The sequence below is a fragment of the Corvus hawaiiensis genome, chromosome 3 (assembly GCF_020740725.1).
Source record: "Corvus hawaiiensis isolate bCorHaw1 chromosome 3, bCorHaw1.pri.cur, whole genome shotgun sequence".
Lineage (NCBI taxonomy): Eukaryota > Metazoa > Chordata > Aves > Passeriformes > Corvidae > Corvus > Corvus hawaiiensis.
Genome location: NC_063215.1, coordinates 55336750 through 55353550, shown reverse-complemented (window position 1 = coordinate 55353550; position 16801 = coordinate 55336750). Strand labels below are relative to the sequence as shown.

The 16801-nt window shown below is 41.4% G+C and overlaps 1 protein-coding gene across 1 annotated transcript; it reads right to left on the bottom strand.

Moving 5' to 3' along the window:
• Positions 1–1315: 1315 nt before the first annotated feature.
• C3H6orf58 (chromosome 3 C6orf58 homolog) lies at positions 1316–16072 on the bottom strand. The gene is made up of 6 exons (XM_048298676.1): positions 15685–16072; positions 10446–10532; positions 6300–6484; positions 5095–5228; positions 3982–4220; positions 1316–1678 (listed from the first exon to the last, which is right to left on the bottom strand). Exons 1-6 carry the CDS (start codon positions 16004–16006, stop codon positions 1551–1553), a joined length of 1095 nt encoding a protein of 364 aa, XP_048154633.1. The 5' UTR covers positions 16007–16072; the 3' UTR covers positions 1316–1550.
• Between the last annotated feature and the right edge of the window lie 729 nt (positions 16073–16801).

Genomic DNA, 16801 nt, shown 5'->3' with positions numbered 1-16801 from the left:
GTTAACCACAGAAAAGGTCAAAAATTTTTTTCAAACTTTTCTGGAGCACAAGGAATTTAATATTTTAGCAGCTGGCAGCTGTGGAGATTACTTTTGGATTATATCTAAAGTCTACTGGAATCTAATTACTCTGATCTATGAACCAGGTAATTAAGGTAAAAACTTCCACATTTTCTCATACCTCATTAATGTATTTCCTTTGAAAATTGTTAGCTAATGATGGTACATTAAGAGTTTATCCATTAAATGACAATGAATAATTAACACCTTTGTCCTGGGACATTAAAGGACAAAATGGCTGCTCAATGTGATGATAATTATTTATTAATTTACAGTGCAAATATTGTGCAAGTTTGGGAAGAAAGGACAAATCAAACTGGGCAAATAGAATGGAAAGAAATAATTTTCTTTTCATAGAATTGAAGAAGGGTTTTGATTGGAATGGACCTTAAAGGTCATCTAGTTCCAAGCCTACTGCTGTGGGCAAGGAAATATTTCATTCATTTTCTTCTTTCCCAAGAAACTTCAAGCCCTGTCTGCGTGCAGGACCCCTGTCCCACTTCTCTACAACTTCTGTTGCCAAGTTATAACTGATTCCAAATAGGTGTTATCACCCCAAAGACTGAGATCAACACTTGGGTCTGAGTGTGCCAGGCACTGTGAGTACAAACACCGCAAATACATCTCTTCCTCAGTAATCAAATCCAACATGCGACACAGTGCAGCGAGTAAATTAGACATGGGGGAATGGAAAAGCAACCTGTGGTTGGAACATTGTCACTTAAATCGATATATAGATCAAATACAGGGAACGTTATCACATAAATCGATACATAGATCAAATTTTTTTTGAAGGTAGTGAAGTGAATGAAATACGAGAAATCTCTGTTGTCATGTAAAAGCTGGTACAGAGTAAGTTAATTTGCTTCAGGACTGCTCTGGACTGGCTCCGCTCTACACGTGAGGCATTTACTTGTGGCAAAGCAGCATAGCAAGGGAATCTATCTGTGCTCAAGTATTTCACCTGAAAAGCCTAAAAGGTTCCAATTTGATTGCAGCTGCTCTGCAAAATAACAGCTTCAGTGGGAAACACTCGAGGCATTACTTTTGGATCAGAACTTCAAAGTTTCTCATGATCATTTGTTAGAACATCAAGGACCTGAGTAATTACATATCTAGTGGAATCCCCACCTACAGGGGAAAAAAACCCAGTCTGAAACAGAATATATTTTGCCTGTATTTAATTTTGTCTCAAATAACGATACATTATTTATAAAGTCACAAAAAGTAGTAAAGTAAGATTTTTCTGTGTGTCTTTTTATTTATAAGGAATTGAGTTAAACAAATGAGATAATTAGCAAAATTAAGGATAAAAATATTGATTCCATATGAGATGGAGACACACATGGCTACTCAGGAAATCCTGCTGTAAGAAATTACCAAAGCCAGATTACCAGACACATGTCTGCTAAAAGATTAAATGAATCCAAGTTGGAACTGCTCTTTCTCAAGAAACTGGGAGCTTTCAAACCACCTCCTTCCAAATAATTCTAAATTCCAGCTAGGTCAAGTAGTTCGAGCTTCTGGCTCGAAGTCAAGCCTTCAATCAGTTTTCGGCCCATTTCTCTTCCTGCTTCGGTAGACATTGCCTTTTGCCAGAGCTTCAGCAACAATCCTCCTTGGAAAGAAACACAACATGACAGTGTCAAATTAGCATGGAGCGCATGCAGCTCGCGGCATACCAGGGATGAAGTGCACGTCTGGCAGCAAGCACTCGCCACTCTCCTGGGGACAGTGAAATGGAGACAAAGCTGGAGCTTGCCGATGGGGTGATAATTGCCTACAAATGTGTAGGGAGACAGAGACCATTCATTCAGCTCAGAGTCCTTTGTACTGACAGACAACGGGGCTTGTTCCCTTGTCACCAGTGTTGCAGGTCGAAATGATTGAAGACTTAGGGAAAGGTCTTGGTCTGCCCTCGCACATAGCTTCGTGGTTTATGGAGCAGTAGCCTGGGAGTTATAATCAGCACTGTCTCCATTTTCACTCTGAAATAAAGAACTTTCTGCCAGCTAAGACCTCAAGCTAAAGAAGCAAATTACCCTAATACTTTTGTCTAGGCGGTAAGCAGTGGCTCTCTAGGAAGTGTGCCTGGCCAACCCAGCCTAGCATTAGCACCAGTTCGCAGGATAATCATTGCTTGCTCCTCACTCCACTCAGTGCTCATCTTCATAGTGGGTAGAGGGGAAATCTGAGGATAAAAAAGTCTAGTGGAAAACCAAGAAGAGTTTATTCTCCTCCTGCCTTTGGGTATCAGTGAGCGGCAGAGCATAAAAAGTGGATCTGACAGTCCATGAGCATAGAAACTTTAGAAGCAGCACAGCACTCTCTCGATACAGCTCCTGCTGGAATAGCAGGGGCAACTACACAAAAATAAAGAGTGATCAAACACTGAATCAGGAAATCAAGCCTCACTCTGGGTTGGACAGGGTCCCGTACTGGGAGGTACTAAGACCCTACATCTGCTGTTGAAGTCTGCAGTACCAGTAGAGAACCCTGTATCTCACAGGATGTATTTAAAAGTTTGAGGAAGCTGACTCTGCAGAAACAGTACATTTTGTCACCTGTGTTTTGTAGCACTAAGGTAGGGTCTTCCAGGTCCCTGCTGAGGCTGTGGATCCAGATGCAGTCAAATTTATTTTAAAGCTCCTTTTTCTGATCTGCAAATCAGTTACCAGGCTGAATTAACTGGCATTTAATTCTCAGTTGAATTCAAAGCTCATCCCTTACAGCAAAGTCAGAGAAATCTCTCCCCTGCAAAGCAAGGGATTTCAGCTATGGAATTCATTATGGCTGCACCTGCATGAAATTTAATCTCTCCCTTTCCTTCCATCTATGGTGTTCAGCATCCATCCTTTCCTCTCTCCCTGCAGTGCTGTCCTCACCTGATGTGCTACCCTGGTGCTCTCCTCCCTCCTTGCTGTCCTTCTGGCTATGCTTTTCCTTGCTGTGCCTCTCTCCCTTCCTGGAGGTATGTCAAGAAACCCTGAATTGTGCCATAGACTGCCAGGCACAGGAGACAGATCTGTTAAGACCCTTATTCAGATTCCAAAGGATAATGCCATGTGAAAAATGTGAGGGAAGCGCTCTGTGATAGGAGGATGCTCTTTTGTAGCACTGAATAACTTTATTTCACATCTCTTTCAGCTTTAAATACAACTGGTGAGAGAGAGAATTTTCAGTGAAAGGTACAGATGGAAGAAGAGGATCACAAATGCCACAGCTAGGCATGTTAGTTTTTCAGTGTGTTTTTGCATTCTATTTTCATTTAAAGATTCAAAATAACTTTGCTTCATAAAGGTCAAACAAAAATAGCCAACCCAGCAGTATCTATGAAAGAACCGAATCCTCAGGAGCATGTAATTCTGTGTTGCACCACTGGATGGTGATGCACGACTAATTTTGGTGAGTACAATGAAGGCAGCATTGTTGGAGGATGCAGTTTTACTGGGACAGATCTCTGTTAAAACAAAGACTGAGACAAAACGAAAAACTGAATCCAGAACACTTGTGGACACAGAAATTGTTGCTCATGAAAATTTACCTCTTTTTTTTTGTTCAACTGGTCTAATAATTTCATTTACAGCTTTAATGGTTTCAGATTCAACTGGTGAAATACAAAATGCCTGTGTTTTTAAAGTTCCTGTGAACACTGGGAAAAAAAGAGTAAGATCATCTGCTCCAAAAATGCTTTTTTCTCACTGAAATTCCTCATATTGTCGGTGTTATCACACCAGCATTTGCTGTCTGGTGTGTTGTTTGCTTATGGTTGTATTTTTAACTGATTTACCGTTAATCCCTAAGATGTGTTTATACTACTTTATATCACAAATTCACTGTATTGGTATGGAGAAAGGTATGTAGAGAGAACAAGATATAAAATATCTATGGACTACAGACATTGTTAGGTTGGGCTCATACCTGTTAATTTATTTGCTTTGTAAAGAGCTCTCAGTGATACCAGGACCTTATTTTGCTGTGGACTGAAGTCACTAATGGAGGGCAGGACATCGCTTTCAACAAGCATCCTCTGGGGCAGGAAAGCCTGGAAGTTGTTTGTGGTCGGTAAATCTGTACAGAAGTGTGTGGCAGCAATGAAATCTACAGCATTAGCCCAGTCTCTGCCAAATTTTGCTTCTGGATCAGAGAGATATTTCAAGCTGAAAGAGAAAAGAATTAAAAATGTGGCAGATAATTGAACTCTCCTGTAGAACACACTACTCAATCATTTATCCAAAAGTTTTTGTTCAGTATAAAACCCTGAGGGGTCTCAGTGCCACAGTGGCTTAAAACCTCCTTCAGTACTTTGCACCTAATTTCTCCTGGCAACACTGCCTCTGCCCAGACTAAACACAGCTCCTGAATCAGGCCCTGGCTCCCAGAGGGGAACCAGCATCGCATTTTAAGCCCAGTCAGACTGGTCATTGTAGTTTGGGCAGCCATCTCTCCCCGGACATCCCACACTCTGAGAGAGAAGAAGGAAGAGCAGAGCCTAAAGAGTAGACACCTGAAGTACAAAACCTCATGCAGACTTTGTTGAGTTACTATCTGTGGCATTTAAGTAAAACCTTGTAAAATGAAGGCCTTGTTGCCTTTGTAAAATTATGGTTCGGGCACATTACTTCAGCTAGAGGACGACTGTGAGAGAAGTCCGTGAGAAGAAACGCAATTAGTTTTTACCTGTGGAATGTAGTATCAACAGAAGCATGAAAGTTAAACAACAGAAGGAGAGAACAGCAACATAGCTGCACTTGTTATTTTTCTGAGTGCTTGAATGCTTATGCTATAGGTAGCCAATGGTAGTATATTGAAGTTAATAACAGCCGATGAGTCTCCTGTAGTAGTTTAGAGTCTGTAACACGTATGATAACATACAAAAGGTGTATAAAAGAGGCTGCTTTGTTTAATAAATGGCTTTTTGGCCCTTTGTCTGAGGCACTGTCCGTGTGTGACCACCCCCACAGCAACAACTATCCTTCCAAAGAGGCGTGGAGATGGAAAGATCCTCCTTAGCCACCTCTCTCATCCTCTTACCTGTCCTGGAATTTGGGGAGTCCATAAGCAATGGAGGTTGTGTGTGCCTTCCACATGAGACCAAGGGCATCATCCAGTTTGAAGGAGGAGAAGGTTGCAGAGCTCATAGCTTTTTCTTCTGTAGATAACAGATACTGCAGCAACAGGAGCAAAAAGGGCAGAGAATAAGAGGGGAGGTTTAAACCTTCTTCTTTTTTTTAAATTTATGCACATACTTCACAAAATAATAGGTTTGATAGCTAAAGGAAATTGCATTTGAACAGTTAATGGTAGTTGCTGTTCTTTGACTTCAACATAAACAGGGTTTTATCTACATAATTTTGGGATTTTGTTCAATGGACTCTTGTATCTGAGTGCCATGGAAGATTCAGCGCTGAAATACTGGATTCCTTGAAAACTTGTCTTATTCTTTTGGCCACAACTTTCTGAAGATTTTCAGAAAAATAAGAAAATTATCCTTAATTATTATCATTATGGTTATTTGAGGAGTAGATATTTTACAATAATTTCTGAAACTTGCTGCAGAGGAAAAATGATCTTATGAAGACAAATCCAGTCTTGCGCTTAAACTATCTACCTTCACTCACAAGAGGGACTTACAGTTTAAGCTTTCTGATCATTATCAATTGACTACCAATAAAAAATGTTGACTGCAATAGTCTAGCTGTAAAAAATAGTTATTAAATCCATGCAGTAATAAATATTGTCATCTTTGGGATTAGAGAACAGCTGAGTGAAGAGGAAATAGAATATCTACTTGCATAAATAGGTGTCCTTCTGAATAATGTTTCAGCGTTTTCAAGTTTTCAGATGTTTAAAGGAATAAATGAACCCTATAAAACCAACCCAAGGCCACTTCTTAAGGGCAGTGTTCCATCTCACAGGCTTATTTTTCATTATGAACATAAGCAGTATTGGAAGAATACAAATATAATTGTATATAAAGCAATGTCTTGGGACAGAGGCCAAAATACAGAACTATCTCAAAGGAAGAAAAAAAAATGCTTTAACTTGTAAAAAATCCTGTCCTACTTATCTCTGACTCACTATATAGTATGCTTTTCATTTTTTCTCCTTGTTTTTTTCATATGAAGTTGTTATTGAAAGCAAACTAAGCTCTCTGAAACTTAAAAATTACAGTAGTGATAGTTTTTAAAGCTAATATTTTGGCATAATTTCTAAAAATATTGAAAAAACTTATTTACTTCAAAAAAGGCCTTCCAGTCATCCATGAGCTTGGGCATGCGAGACCAGCAGTCTTTAACACTGTAACAGAAATCATCTTTTTGCTCCTCTGGTGGCAATATTTCTATCTCGTACGGCAGCTGCCCAAAGAGGCCAGCCTCCACCGCCCCCAGAAAGGGTATAATAGCCAGGTAGTAATTCATACCTGTAACAATAATTAAAAGGCAGGAGGTGTTAATCACAAGTGAATGAAAAATTCCCACATAAGAAAATGAACTCTCTCCCACACCAAATGAAATGGTTTCAAATTGCAAACTAATACAACTGTGTTCAGCAGTGGAATATATGTACTGAAATGTAGTAATGATGACACTTGTATTGATTTAGATATGATTCGTAATGTTCATTTATGTATCATCCTTTCAGAACCTTGCAACCTTACACTGTGCATTACTTTGCAGGAAAGGAAAAAACTAATGGAAAAAAGTTGGATCTTTACAATGTCACGGACAGGACATTAAAAGTCTCTCATATATTACTTGCAAACTAAGTATAGAAAGACTGAGGGGTATTCCACAGGTGTTGTTTTCATTAAAAACCCCTCTTCTATGTATCCTAGACCTATGAGAAAAGAAAAGGTGATATTTGATTGGAAAATAATATTTTTGCTTCTAAAAATATTTCACTTACTGAAAATTGCTCCGAAATTACAGTTTATCTGTTCAGATCTATTTTATGATGATGGCTTGCTTTTGTCTGATCCGTAAGTTGGAGCAGTCAGATCCAGGCTGTAGGAAACTCAGTTCTCACCTGCGCCAAATCTTGTCCCCAGTGAGAGTGCCCATAAGGCTATTTGATATTCCTCTCTTGAAAGGAGGATTTTAAGTTGTCCCTCTTCATTGTGTCTCCTTTGTAGATATGAAGTTTAATAGCTTTCAGTGAAGAAAGCCTGAGGACCAGTTGTTCTCCCTCTTGGGCAGGTGCCTCTGAGCTGTTATGCTGTGAATTCATTTGCTCCTACTTGGTCTCAGGCCACAGACTGCACTGATATTTTGTATGAAATTCCAGCAGTGAGGACCAAAATCATCCAAACCAGAACATCTACCATGTATCCCTGTCCTCCTAACAGGAAGCCTTTGCTTCATCTCGTGGGGAGAAGACCAAAGAACAAAGTTCAGCAAGAAGGAGTGTGTGTGTTGTCTATAGCTCAGCAGGGACTGTGTCTGCACACCTTAGGAGCAGGACTACTGAAGGAGCTCGGTGTATTGCTCTAAGGGTGAGATGAAAAAAGGATGGAGCAGAATGGAGGTGCTGTGGTCATGCTCTGTCAAAATCGATGCAGATATGAAGCAAAGGATGGAGCAACACAGTGGTGTTGTGATTGTGCTCCACTGAAAACATGCAGCTAGCAGGAACTAAGCCAAAGGAATGAACCAGATGGTAACAAAAAGCTTCATTAGCTAGAAAATATATCTTGCTTTTCACACTCTACATATGCTAATGACTCAAGCAGCACATCAACATGATATGTCGCCAGCTGTAACTTTACCTTTTCCCTCAAAGGAAGTAATATAAACGTAGCTTAAGTGGGGAGGGAGGTCAGAGAAGACTCTGCCATAACTTCTGGGATCTGTCAACAGGCTGAACCTGTCTTCTCCCCCAGAGGGATGATTATTGGGTAAGAACCTCATTCTATGTAAGCTAAATTGTTATCCCTAGCTAGAGATTTGAAGCAATATACTGATTAGAATTAATCAGTATATTGCTTCAAATTCATTTTTGCAATCAGTTACTATCAACAGCAATCTCTGAAATTTAACCCCTCACAGTGTTTGACTATCAGCATGTTTGCTAATAAAGTGTGTTATTCTGTAGAGAGTTTAGTGTGAGTCCTTCAAGGGCATTGGGAGAGGAGTGGCCAGCAGTGGATAACATACTTGACAAAACTGGAAATATCTACCAACTCCAAGTGGGAACACTGTTGATGTGTGACCCTAAACAGGTTGGTCAAACCACACTTATTACAGCTGGTGGTGGGGTCTGAGGCTGTGACCCAGGAAGAGATGACCGGTCCGGGGAGATGGTCCCGAAAGGAATCGCCTGCCCGAGGCCCGGTGTCTTCCTCTCAGCTGCTGGCAGAGGAGCCCTTGCAGAAGCTGTCAGCTCTTTAGTGATTATCAGCTCGTGATTCCAGCTCAGCTCTGCAGGGCTGCCTCTAGGCCAAACCAGACCGGAGAGAGAGACGAGAAGGCCCGTGTGGCTGGTTCCGCACAAAGGGAGCTTTATTGTGGGTCCCCTCCGGCAAAGGGAAGCCAGGGACGAGCTCTCTCTCGAGGGGCTCGAGGGAGCTTGCCTTTATAGGGATACAGGGGATCAGCAAGGGGACCAATGGATTACAGAGGGTGTGGGATAGACCAATGGGTTACAGAATGATCTGCATAGGGTCTCCCAAAGGATTGTGGATCTACCTTTCCTCGCCATGACCCAAAAGTAGTCACCTTTCCAGGGAGTCTTGCTGGGCGATTGCAAAATCTTTTATCTCAGCAGACATCCCTCCAGGGCAGAGGCTGGGCATATCCCACACACTGACAGAGTGAGTTGTTCAGCGGGGTCCCTGTAATGGGGCACTGATGGGCTGGTTAGGCACAAGAGTCTCAACTTCCCTTGGGGTGCTGACTGAATACAAATAAAGGGTTCAAGGAAACCCCTCTTCTCATGTGACACATATCCTGAGTGTGGACCTGGTTGGGAATTCAGATGGAAATGTATGGCCTGTCAGAAGAGAAAAGAAAGGCTCTCAAGTGATGAGAAGAGAGTGTCTCACTGAGACTCATTGCTAAACTGGGTCATTCTTCTTGTTCACAGTTTTCATGAGAGGTGTTGAAACCTTGATCTCACAAAGTGCTTATAATCTTTTAAGTGTGCTTGCCTATATTATATATTTGCACCTGCTTGAGTGTCTTAGAGGGCAGAAAACAATGCAGGAGAGGACTATATTGAATATTACTCTAGTCAAAAAAGACTGATGTTCTTAAGCAGTTAGTACTTCAAACACCTGGGATATATTAAATGTGAGTTTTGGTTTAAACTCATTCCTGGTTTCATGTGACTACTTGTGCCAGAGAGGGCTGCTCTGAAGGCCAGCTAAAAGCATTCATACCCTCAGAACACTAAAAGACATTCCCATGAAATCTCAAAAACTTTGCTGCAATAGGGTAAATCAAGGATGAGTTTATACATTTTCTGGAGGCAACAAAATGGATATCAAGCAAACATGCAATATTTAGAAGTAAATGAAGAGCAGGAATTTAAACACTGAGAAAGTAAAGGTGGTGGTTTCTATTCCAGGAAAGTCCCCTGCTTGCACAGGGCTGTGCAGTGACCCTTGTTACTTGTCACTGCAAGGGACAGCGTCCCACAGAGCACCTAGTGCTATCCAAACACAGAGATGGAAAACCAAAGCTGGAATGAGTATCACAGTCAGATTTTACCCTAGATTTACATTTTAAACTTTATCTATGCTTATGTCTTTGTTCACTTGAAGATATACACATTTAACCACTAACTCACAGCCTGAAGTTTCATCCAAAGGGCCACTGCAGGAAAAAAGTTCCTGTGGCAGGGAAGGGACAGAGCTGCTTGCTGAAACCTGCCGACAGGTCTGGGGAAAGGGGAACTTACAACAGGACATCAGGGAAGCTGAGGGAGCAAGGGACAGAAGTGATGGAGGGAAAATATGCTATCGGAAAAAGAACCAAGGGTGTTACAAGAACCACAATGATTCCTGCTTGACATTCTCTCACAAAGTTTGAGTTTTAATGTGAGCATCAAAACTGAACAAATCTGCTCTGGAGTAATCGAAAACTGCAAATATCTACAAATACAGATACCTGTCATGGTCTTTACCACATATTTTTTCATAAATTTTTATAATGTAAACATTTTTAGGGCTGCAAATTTGAATTTTTTCCCTCCTTCCTCAAATAAGTATTCAAAATCAATTAACTTTCATTTACTCACACTTAGGTGTCTTGATGCAAGTTTGTGATGGAGAATTATTGAAATTATATTGTAATAGAGAAGTCTAAGGGAAAGAAGTATTTTGAAATGACCTTCTAGGACGCTAATTTATTTTGGAGAAGAACAGTGTAATAGCATATACTTACAGGACCACCAGCTTCTTACAGATTGACACAGGTGTTCTCCATTTTCATAGCCACAGGAAGTCACACCAGAAGGATCTGCTAACCTACCTGAATGAATCAAATGAAATAATAAAACAAATACTTTTCAAACTTTCACACAAGAAATCCAAATGAGATTTAAAAAATATATAGGAGTAAAGCATGCGTGACTTTTGGTCAAAGAAGCAAAACAATTACTGTTGTTTTGCTTCATAAACTACTGTTCCTAGAGTAGTTGAGTTTCTCAGTGCATAGTAATTTGATTGTGTTTTACAGTTTGCATTATCCCTCACAGTAAATGCATTCTGTGAATTTATGGAACTGTTTGAAACTGGGACATCAGCGTATTTTTACAGAAATGTAAATATACATTCACATACAGACATAAGCATGTGCATAGGTGAGGCATCATTTCTAATAGATGTAGGGCTGCTGGTTCAGGAGAGCTGCCTAATGAGCAGAACAGCACAAACTAAATGTGCTACCAATTGTCTCACCTAATTGGGTCGTGTGATACAGAATCACTTCCAGTTTAATCATGCAGACAAATGTGGCCTTACTGTGAAGCTAAGCATGCAAACGTTGTTGTAACTAATTAGGAAGGTTTCCAAGCATCTGTGCTGTATGTAGAAAACATGCAAGACATTTCACAATTATTCGTGACAGAATATTCTACTTTAAATATTGTACTTTAAGCACGTGGCATGAAGAAATAGCCTAAGTCCTAAGAGAATACCATGCATGTACATTAAGTGTTGTCATGCAGAGTGTCAGGAAGTCTGCTTTAAGTGCATGACATGCAATTACCATGGCCTTGTGCAATGAGTTGAGAAAAAAATTGCTCAAACTCTGCCCTGCAGTGCACTTGCTCTCCAACAAGTCAGCTGAATAATGACAGTGTCATTTCTGTCAGATTAGCCCTAAACCTCATTACCAAACCAAATTTTCTGATCCTTTTACTGAAGAAAAAGAGACGATCATGAACAATGTGCATACAAATTATCCTAATTATTCTCCCTAGCTGACTGGGCAGAGCTTGTGCTTTGGGGCATGCTAGCTACTCAAACCTGTATCTTTCAGTAGCCAAGCACTGAGACCATGAACTTGCAGTGATAAGGATTGCAGTTCGACCCCTTTTTTTTTTTTTTTAATGATGAGCATCTTTTTTTAATATTTACAGAAAGATTCCATTTTTCAAGATTTTACTTCAAAAGAGACTGCAAAAAAATAGTCAGCAATAGATCACTGGTGCACAAAGGGGATGAATGGGAAGGATAAAGGCTAAGAAGTAAAAGAAGACAAAATGTTGCAAAAAATTGTACATGAGGTTTATCAAGTATTGTTAGCCTGGGTGTTTTGGGAAAATGAAGGGTTCCCAGGCAGTATCAGTGATAATTATAAGATACGTAGAAGTTAGAGCTGGAAGCCTTAACTGCACTTACAGGTCTCCACAACATTTTTGTTGGTTCTGCTCCCTCCTATTTCCTGTGCTTAACATGATTTTTATTTCAGTCTTCAGGTCTACCCAAGCTAATCTGTATTGACAGTGCCTCCCAGCTGTGTTTTCAGCAATTATGTGCAACCTCATCAGCAAGATTTCTCCACCATTTTTTGTGGAAAGGTTGTTACTGAGAATGCTAAATGTAGTTATTCTCATGTTGTTGATGAAGAACTCTGAGCACATTCTCCACTTAGCTTTAGACTTCTTTTAGCAACAGTTATCACTAAATTCTCCTTCAAGTGTTCCTTCACCAGATTTGCAGTTCCCTTATCTTGTAATGTAACATTAAAAATTTTCATTCTAAGCTTTGCTTTTACAAAGGGAGTAAATGCATTTCTGGACTTTGATAAAACAACAGTTACATCATGAAGAAAGATATCAAGTTAGCCTGACACAATCTACCTTGGATTCACATAAGCTGTGCTTTATCCCTTTTCTATCTTGTTCCATGTAATTAAATATTCTTCCCTCTGTACTTATTCTAATATCTTGTCTACTGCGGGTATAAGACAAATAAATATATTTGTGTTCTCATCTCATTTTTACTTCTTCTTAAATATAGGCATAAACTTTCCTACTTTTCAGATATACAACACCACATGAATCTTTCTTAAAGTTCTTGCTCCTGGATTTGTACTTCTGTATGTGAAGTGGAGGTAGAGACTATCCTGTTTCCTCAGTTTCTGTAGGTAGAACTCTCAGTTTAGCTTCACCTTCCAAAGGACAGTTTCTGCCTCCACAATCTCTTTCCTAACAGCCATGCTGTCTCAAGATCCTTGTCTCTGCTGTAAATTTAGGCGAATAACTGATTTCATTTTATGTCCTTGAATGGATTATCACAAATCTTTGTACCACTCTGTTGGGGTTTTAGTTTAGTCTTAGTTTTTTTTCCTGTTAAAGGAATTTTCTCCCATATGCATGTTGCTAGGGGACAAATAGCTGTACTTAAGAAAGACAAAAAGGGGAGTGGGGCGGGCCTGGCTACTCCTTTGTCTACACCTGGGTGTGGGGTCAGTTCGCTCTGAGCATCCGGAGAGAGAAGCTGCAGAGAAAGGAGCTGCTGCTTCTTTCTTTTTGGCCGTTCTTTCTTCCTGCTGGAAACAACGCCGGGACCCCAAAAGCCGCTTTCCCTGCCCTGCTGGAGACCGGGCTGTGGCTGCCCTGCCCCGCTGCTGCTTCGAGCTTTCGCTACGCTGTAGCCCTGCTCGCCCTGCCTGCCTGGGCCTCCGTGGGGTTCTCCCATCTGGATACATCTCGCCTGCCACCCAGGATTTGCGTCCGTCCCTGCCGTTCCAGCCTGCTGTTCCTGAGAGCCCGGGATCGGCTGCCCAGGGGTTTGTGAAGCCTTTGTCCCATCCCTTCCCGGGATCCCAGGGCACCAGAGCCGCGGGTTTCCCGAGCTCGCTCCGGAGCGCCCCCTGCAGCCGCGGGGGAACCATCGCACCTGCCCTGCTCACCGGGAGCCGCCAGCGCCCCTGCCGGCTGCGAGCGGAACTGCACCCGAGGGGAAAGGGCCTGACAGCCGAGAAGGCTGGCACTGGGTTTGTGATTGCTGTTACTGCCATAGTTGTTGTTGTTTTGTTTGACTGGTTATATACATATATATATATATAGTAAAGAACTGTTATTCCTATTTCCCACATCTTCGCCTAAAGGCTCTTGATTTCAAAATATAATAACTTGGAGGGAAAAGGGGTTATATCTGCCACTTCAAGGGGGGCCTCTGCCTTCCTTAGCAGACACCTGTCTTTCAAAACCGAGACACACTCTTATTAACAGCTTCACTTGCTCTTTATGGTTTATACAGAACCATACCCATAAAAGTATTCTCTCAGTAACACAATTTCAAGACCAGACAGAACTGTTAATTCAATAATTTTTGTAATATTTTCAAAGTTCTGTTGTCTTGCACCATGAACGCAAATCCTGCTTTTGCTTGCCCAAGCTTCTTATGTCGATATACAAGTGCTTCAGTCATTCCTCACTAATCCATCCCACCGCCTATCTGGGTTAGGTTTAGCCCTTTGCTAACCTCACTAGTGTATGTAGCAGAATCATGTCGTTCTTTGCCCCTTATCCATTTATTCTTCAACTTCTCATATTTTTTTTCTGTAAAACTCTTTCCAGCTGTGTGATATTTCTCCTTTTAGTATTTTTTTAACCTTCTGGTCATGTAAATGCAAAAATATATCTCTTTTGTCTAAGTGCCAGTCCTATGACTCTTCAGCAGTGACACTACATCTTTACCTGTCTATGCAACCAGGGGGAAATCTTCCCCTCACAATCTGTGTTCCTCATCTTTGCTTGGAAATTGTCACTGCAACAAGGCACATCCTCACTTTGTGGATGAGGCCATACTTCATAACTCCTCCTTTCCAGCAGGTCCTCACCCAACCGTAGCTGCTGTATACAGTCATCTTTGCCTCTGCCACACACAGGGTCAGTTCTCCTGCTGTACCAGCCATCCTCTTCATCTTCTCTTCTTTTTGTATACATAAAGAAGGGAAAGAGGAAAAAGCTTGCCTAAACTCCAGCCAAATTCTTATTTTTGTTATCTGTTTGCCAGCTAGTTTCCTTCTTGTATTTTGCTTACTATCTTGTTTTCCTCATTTTGACTTAGGGATAAGTTTTCCATTCGGTGTGACTAAATGCTGGCAGCCTTCCTTCACCACCAGCTGCAGGACCTCTGTCTTCTCTCAAACCTACAGTGTCACCCAAACCACCACCACATGTAACTACAGGTTACATCCAAAATAACAGGCAGACAGATGCATTTGTTTACACCTCGTTATGACCAGGCACAAGTTCCTGAAAACATCATTGTCTCTTATTTCCTTCTTCCCCCCTTTTCTGGTTGTTAGAACAAAGCAAGTCAACTCTGGCTTTGAATGGAAAACTTTACAGACTGCTGTATGTGAAGTAGTCTGTGAGTGAATGCGTTCTCTGATAAAGCCCCTGGTAAGATATTGCAGCTTTAGCCTTAAAGAACCTTCCACATGTGTTTCTGCGTCTGCTCCCCTGGCAGGGACAACAAGCAAACGAGAATGACTACCCTAGACAACAACCAGCTTTTAGGGGATAAACCCTTAGAATCTGGACATAATTTAAAACAAAACAAAATCAAGTAACCAAACAAAACCCACAAACAAGCGCAAAAAAGACCCAAAAACCCCAACAAACAGAAAAAACTTTTTGTAAAAAATATTTAGAAAATAAGGAGGCTACTTCTAAACTGATCATGAAGAATAAATGGAAATAAGTTCTCAGAGGGAAACGTGGACTTTCAAATATCTGTCTTAGAAATTAAACTCAAACCACCTATAGAAGATTGTAACATTAACAAAAATAAAAGCCTATTAGTTAACAATTTAAGAACAGCACTGTAGAATGCATGCCCTGAAATCTGTCTGTATAAACTGAAGCAACTGGGAATGCCTTTTCGAAGATTTTCAGTTAGCTGAAATATTGCCTATCTACACCACAAATCTTGATTCTGACCTCTTCCTATTAGGAATTTTAATAGCTATTGCTCAGCAAGGTAAGGGTGTTTCCTTCACTCAGCATTTCTTTTTCAAATTGATATCTCTGTCAAAGATTACAGGCTAAAAGGCTGTACGGAGTCTGAGGCTATACTGGGCTTGTGAGGCAGAAACTGTGGAAAGGAGGCCTCTAAGCAGGTCTGGTAAACACTTCGCTAATCCATAAGGAAATAATCCATACCTGTACGAAATTGCCACCCATGCTGCAGTGGTAATCCCCAGAGAATATTTCCACTGTTTTGGGGTCCAAAGGCACCAAAATATTTGGCTGAAGCATTTAGCAAGCTCTTATACACTCCCAGGCGCTCTCGATAGTTCCAAGCATTGATGACAATTTTGTTGTCTTTTACTGGGAAATCCAGGAGGTTTTCAGGGGCCAGGTCCCACAGAGGGGGATAGGCATCTTCTTCAGTGACGTGGTTTTCACTCGGTGCCGTGGCAGTCACAGGACTCAGGGTGACAGTCACTACAAGAAGAGCGAGTATGCCAAAGCAGGACCACATTGTGAAGGTTTGTGACCCAGGTGATTGTGGCTGCAGGGCTTTTATCGGGAAAGGTGAGGGCTGGGCAAAAAGGGTGACTCAGACGGAGAAGTCTTTGTCTCCCTTCCATCTTCCCAGTAGTGACCCTGATGTGGAGTTGCCAGATTAACAACTGTGAGCAATGGTCTGTCCTCTTTGTGGGATCTAGAGAGCACCAGCAGACTTTTAAGAGGAATCAATCTAATCAGAAAATGTCCAAATCCATGCTGCCCATGACACATACACACATTTCCAAATAGTTGAGGTGCTAAAATCCGGACTGTATAGTTGCGCTATCAAATCTTCTGGTTTTCACTTGCTGTCAGCTTCCCTTTCCCAGCCCAGTTCCTTCTGGTAAAGAAGGGACAGCAGTGCTATAGATCTCATCTCAGCACATGCACAGTCAGGGTTAGGCTCTGGCTGAGGTATTCTGAGGAGGGCTCCAGGCGCTGACCAAAAAGCAGCAGTGACATACTGCTGATGCTGCCATTGTCACCTTTGCCTTTTGGCCTTGGGACAACTGCCTGCAGCCTTCAGGTCATGCGTGTTGGAAGCAGCCAGATCAGCCTGTCTTCAGGCCATGTAGCACCTGGATACCTGTACTTTTAGTACTGGTTTGTCTTGCATGGAGATGGTCAGCATTATAAAGTCCTAAGGTCTCCTATTAAACCTCCACAATCCTGTAGACTCCAAAGGGAACACAGAGGCCATGCCTCCAGTGATAAAATTGGTGTCCAAGTTACACTCCAACAAAAGTGAAACTGTCCAGCTGCCTTC

Excerpts from the sequence above, each read along its gene's own strand:
- C3H6orf58 (XM_048298676.1), bottom strand. The coding sequence starts at position 16,006 with ATGTGGTCCTGCTTTGGCATACTCGCTCTTCTTGTAGTGACTGTCACC. Across the intron at positions 10,533-15,684 it reads TGGGTGGCAATTTCGTACAG|GTAGGTTAGCAGATCCTTCT; the intron begins GTATGGATTATT and ends TGATTCATTCAG. Across the intron at positions 4,221-5,094 it reads CTCCCCAAATTCCAGGACAG|CTTGAAATATCTCTCTGATC; the intron begins GTAAGAGGATGA and ends TTTCTCTTTCAG.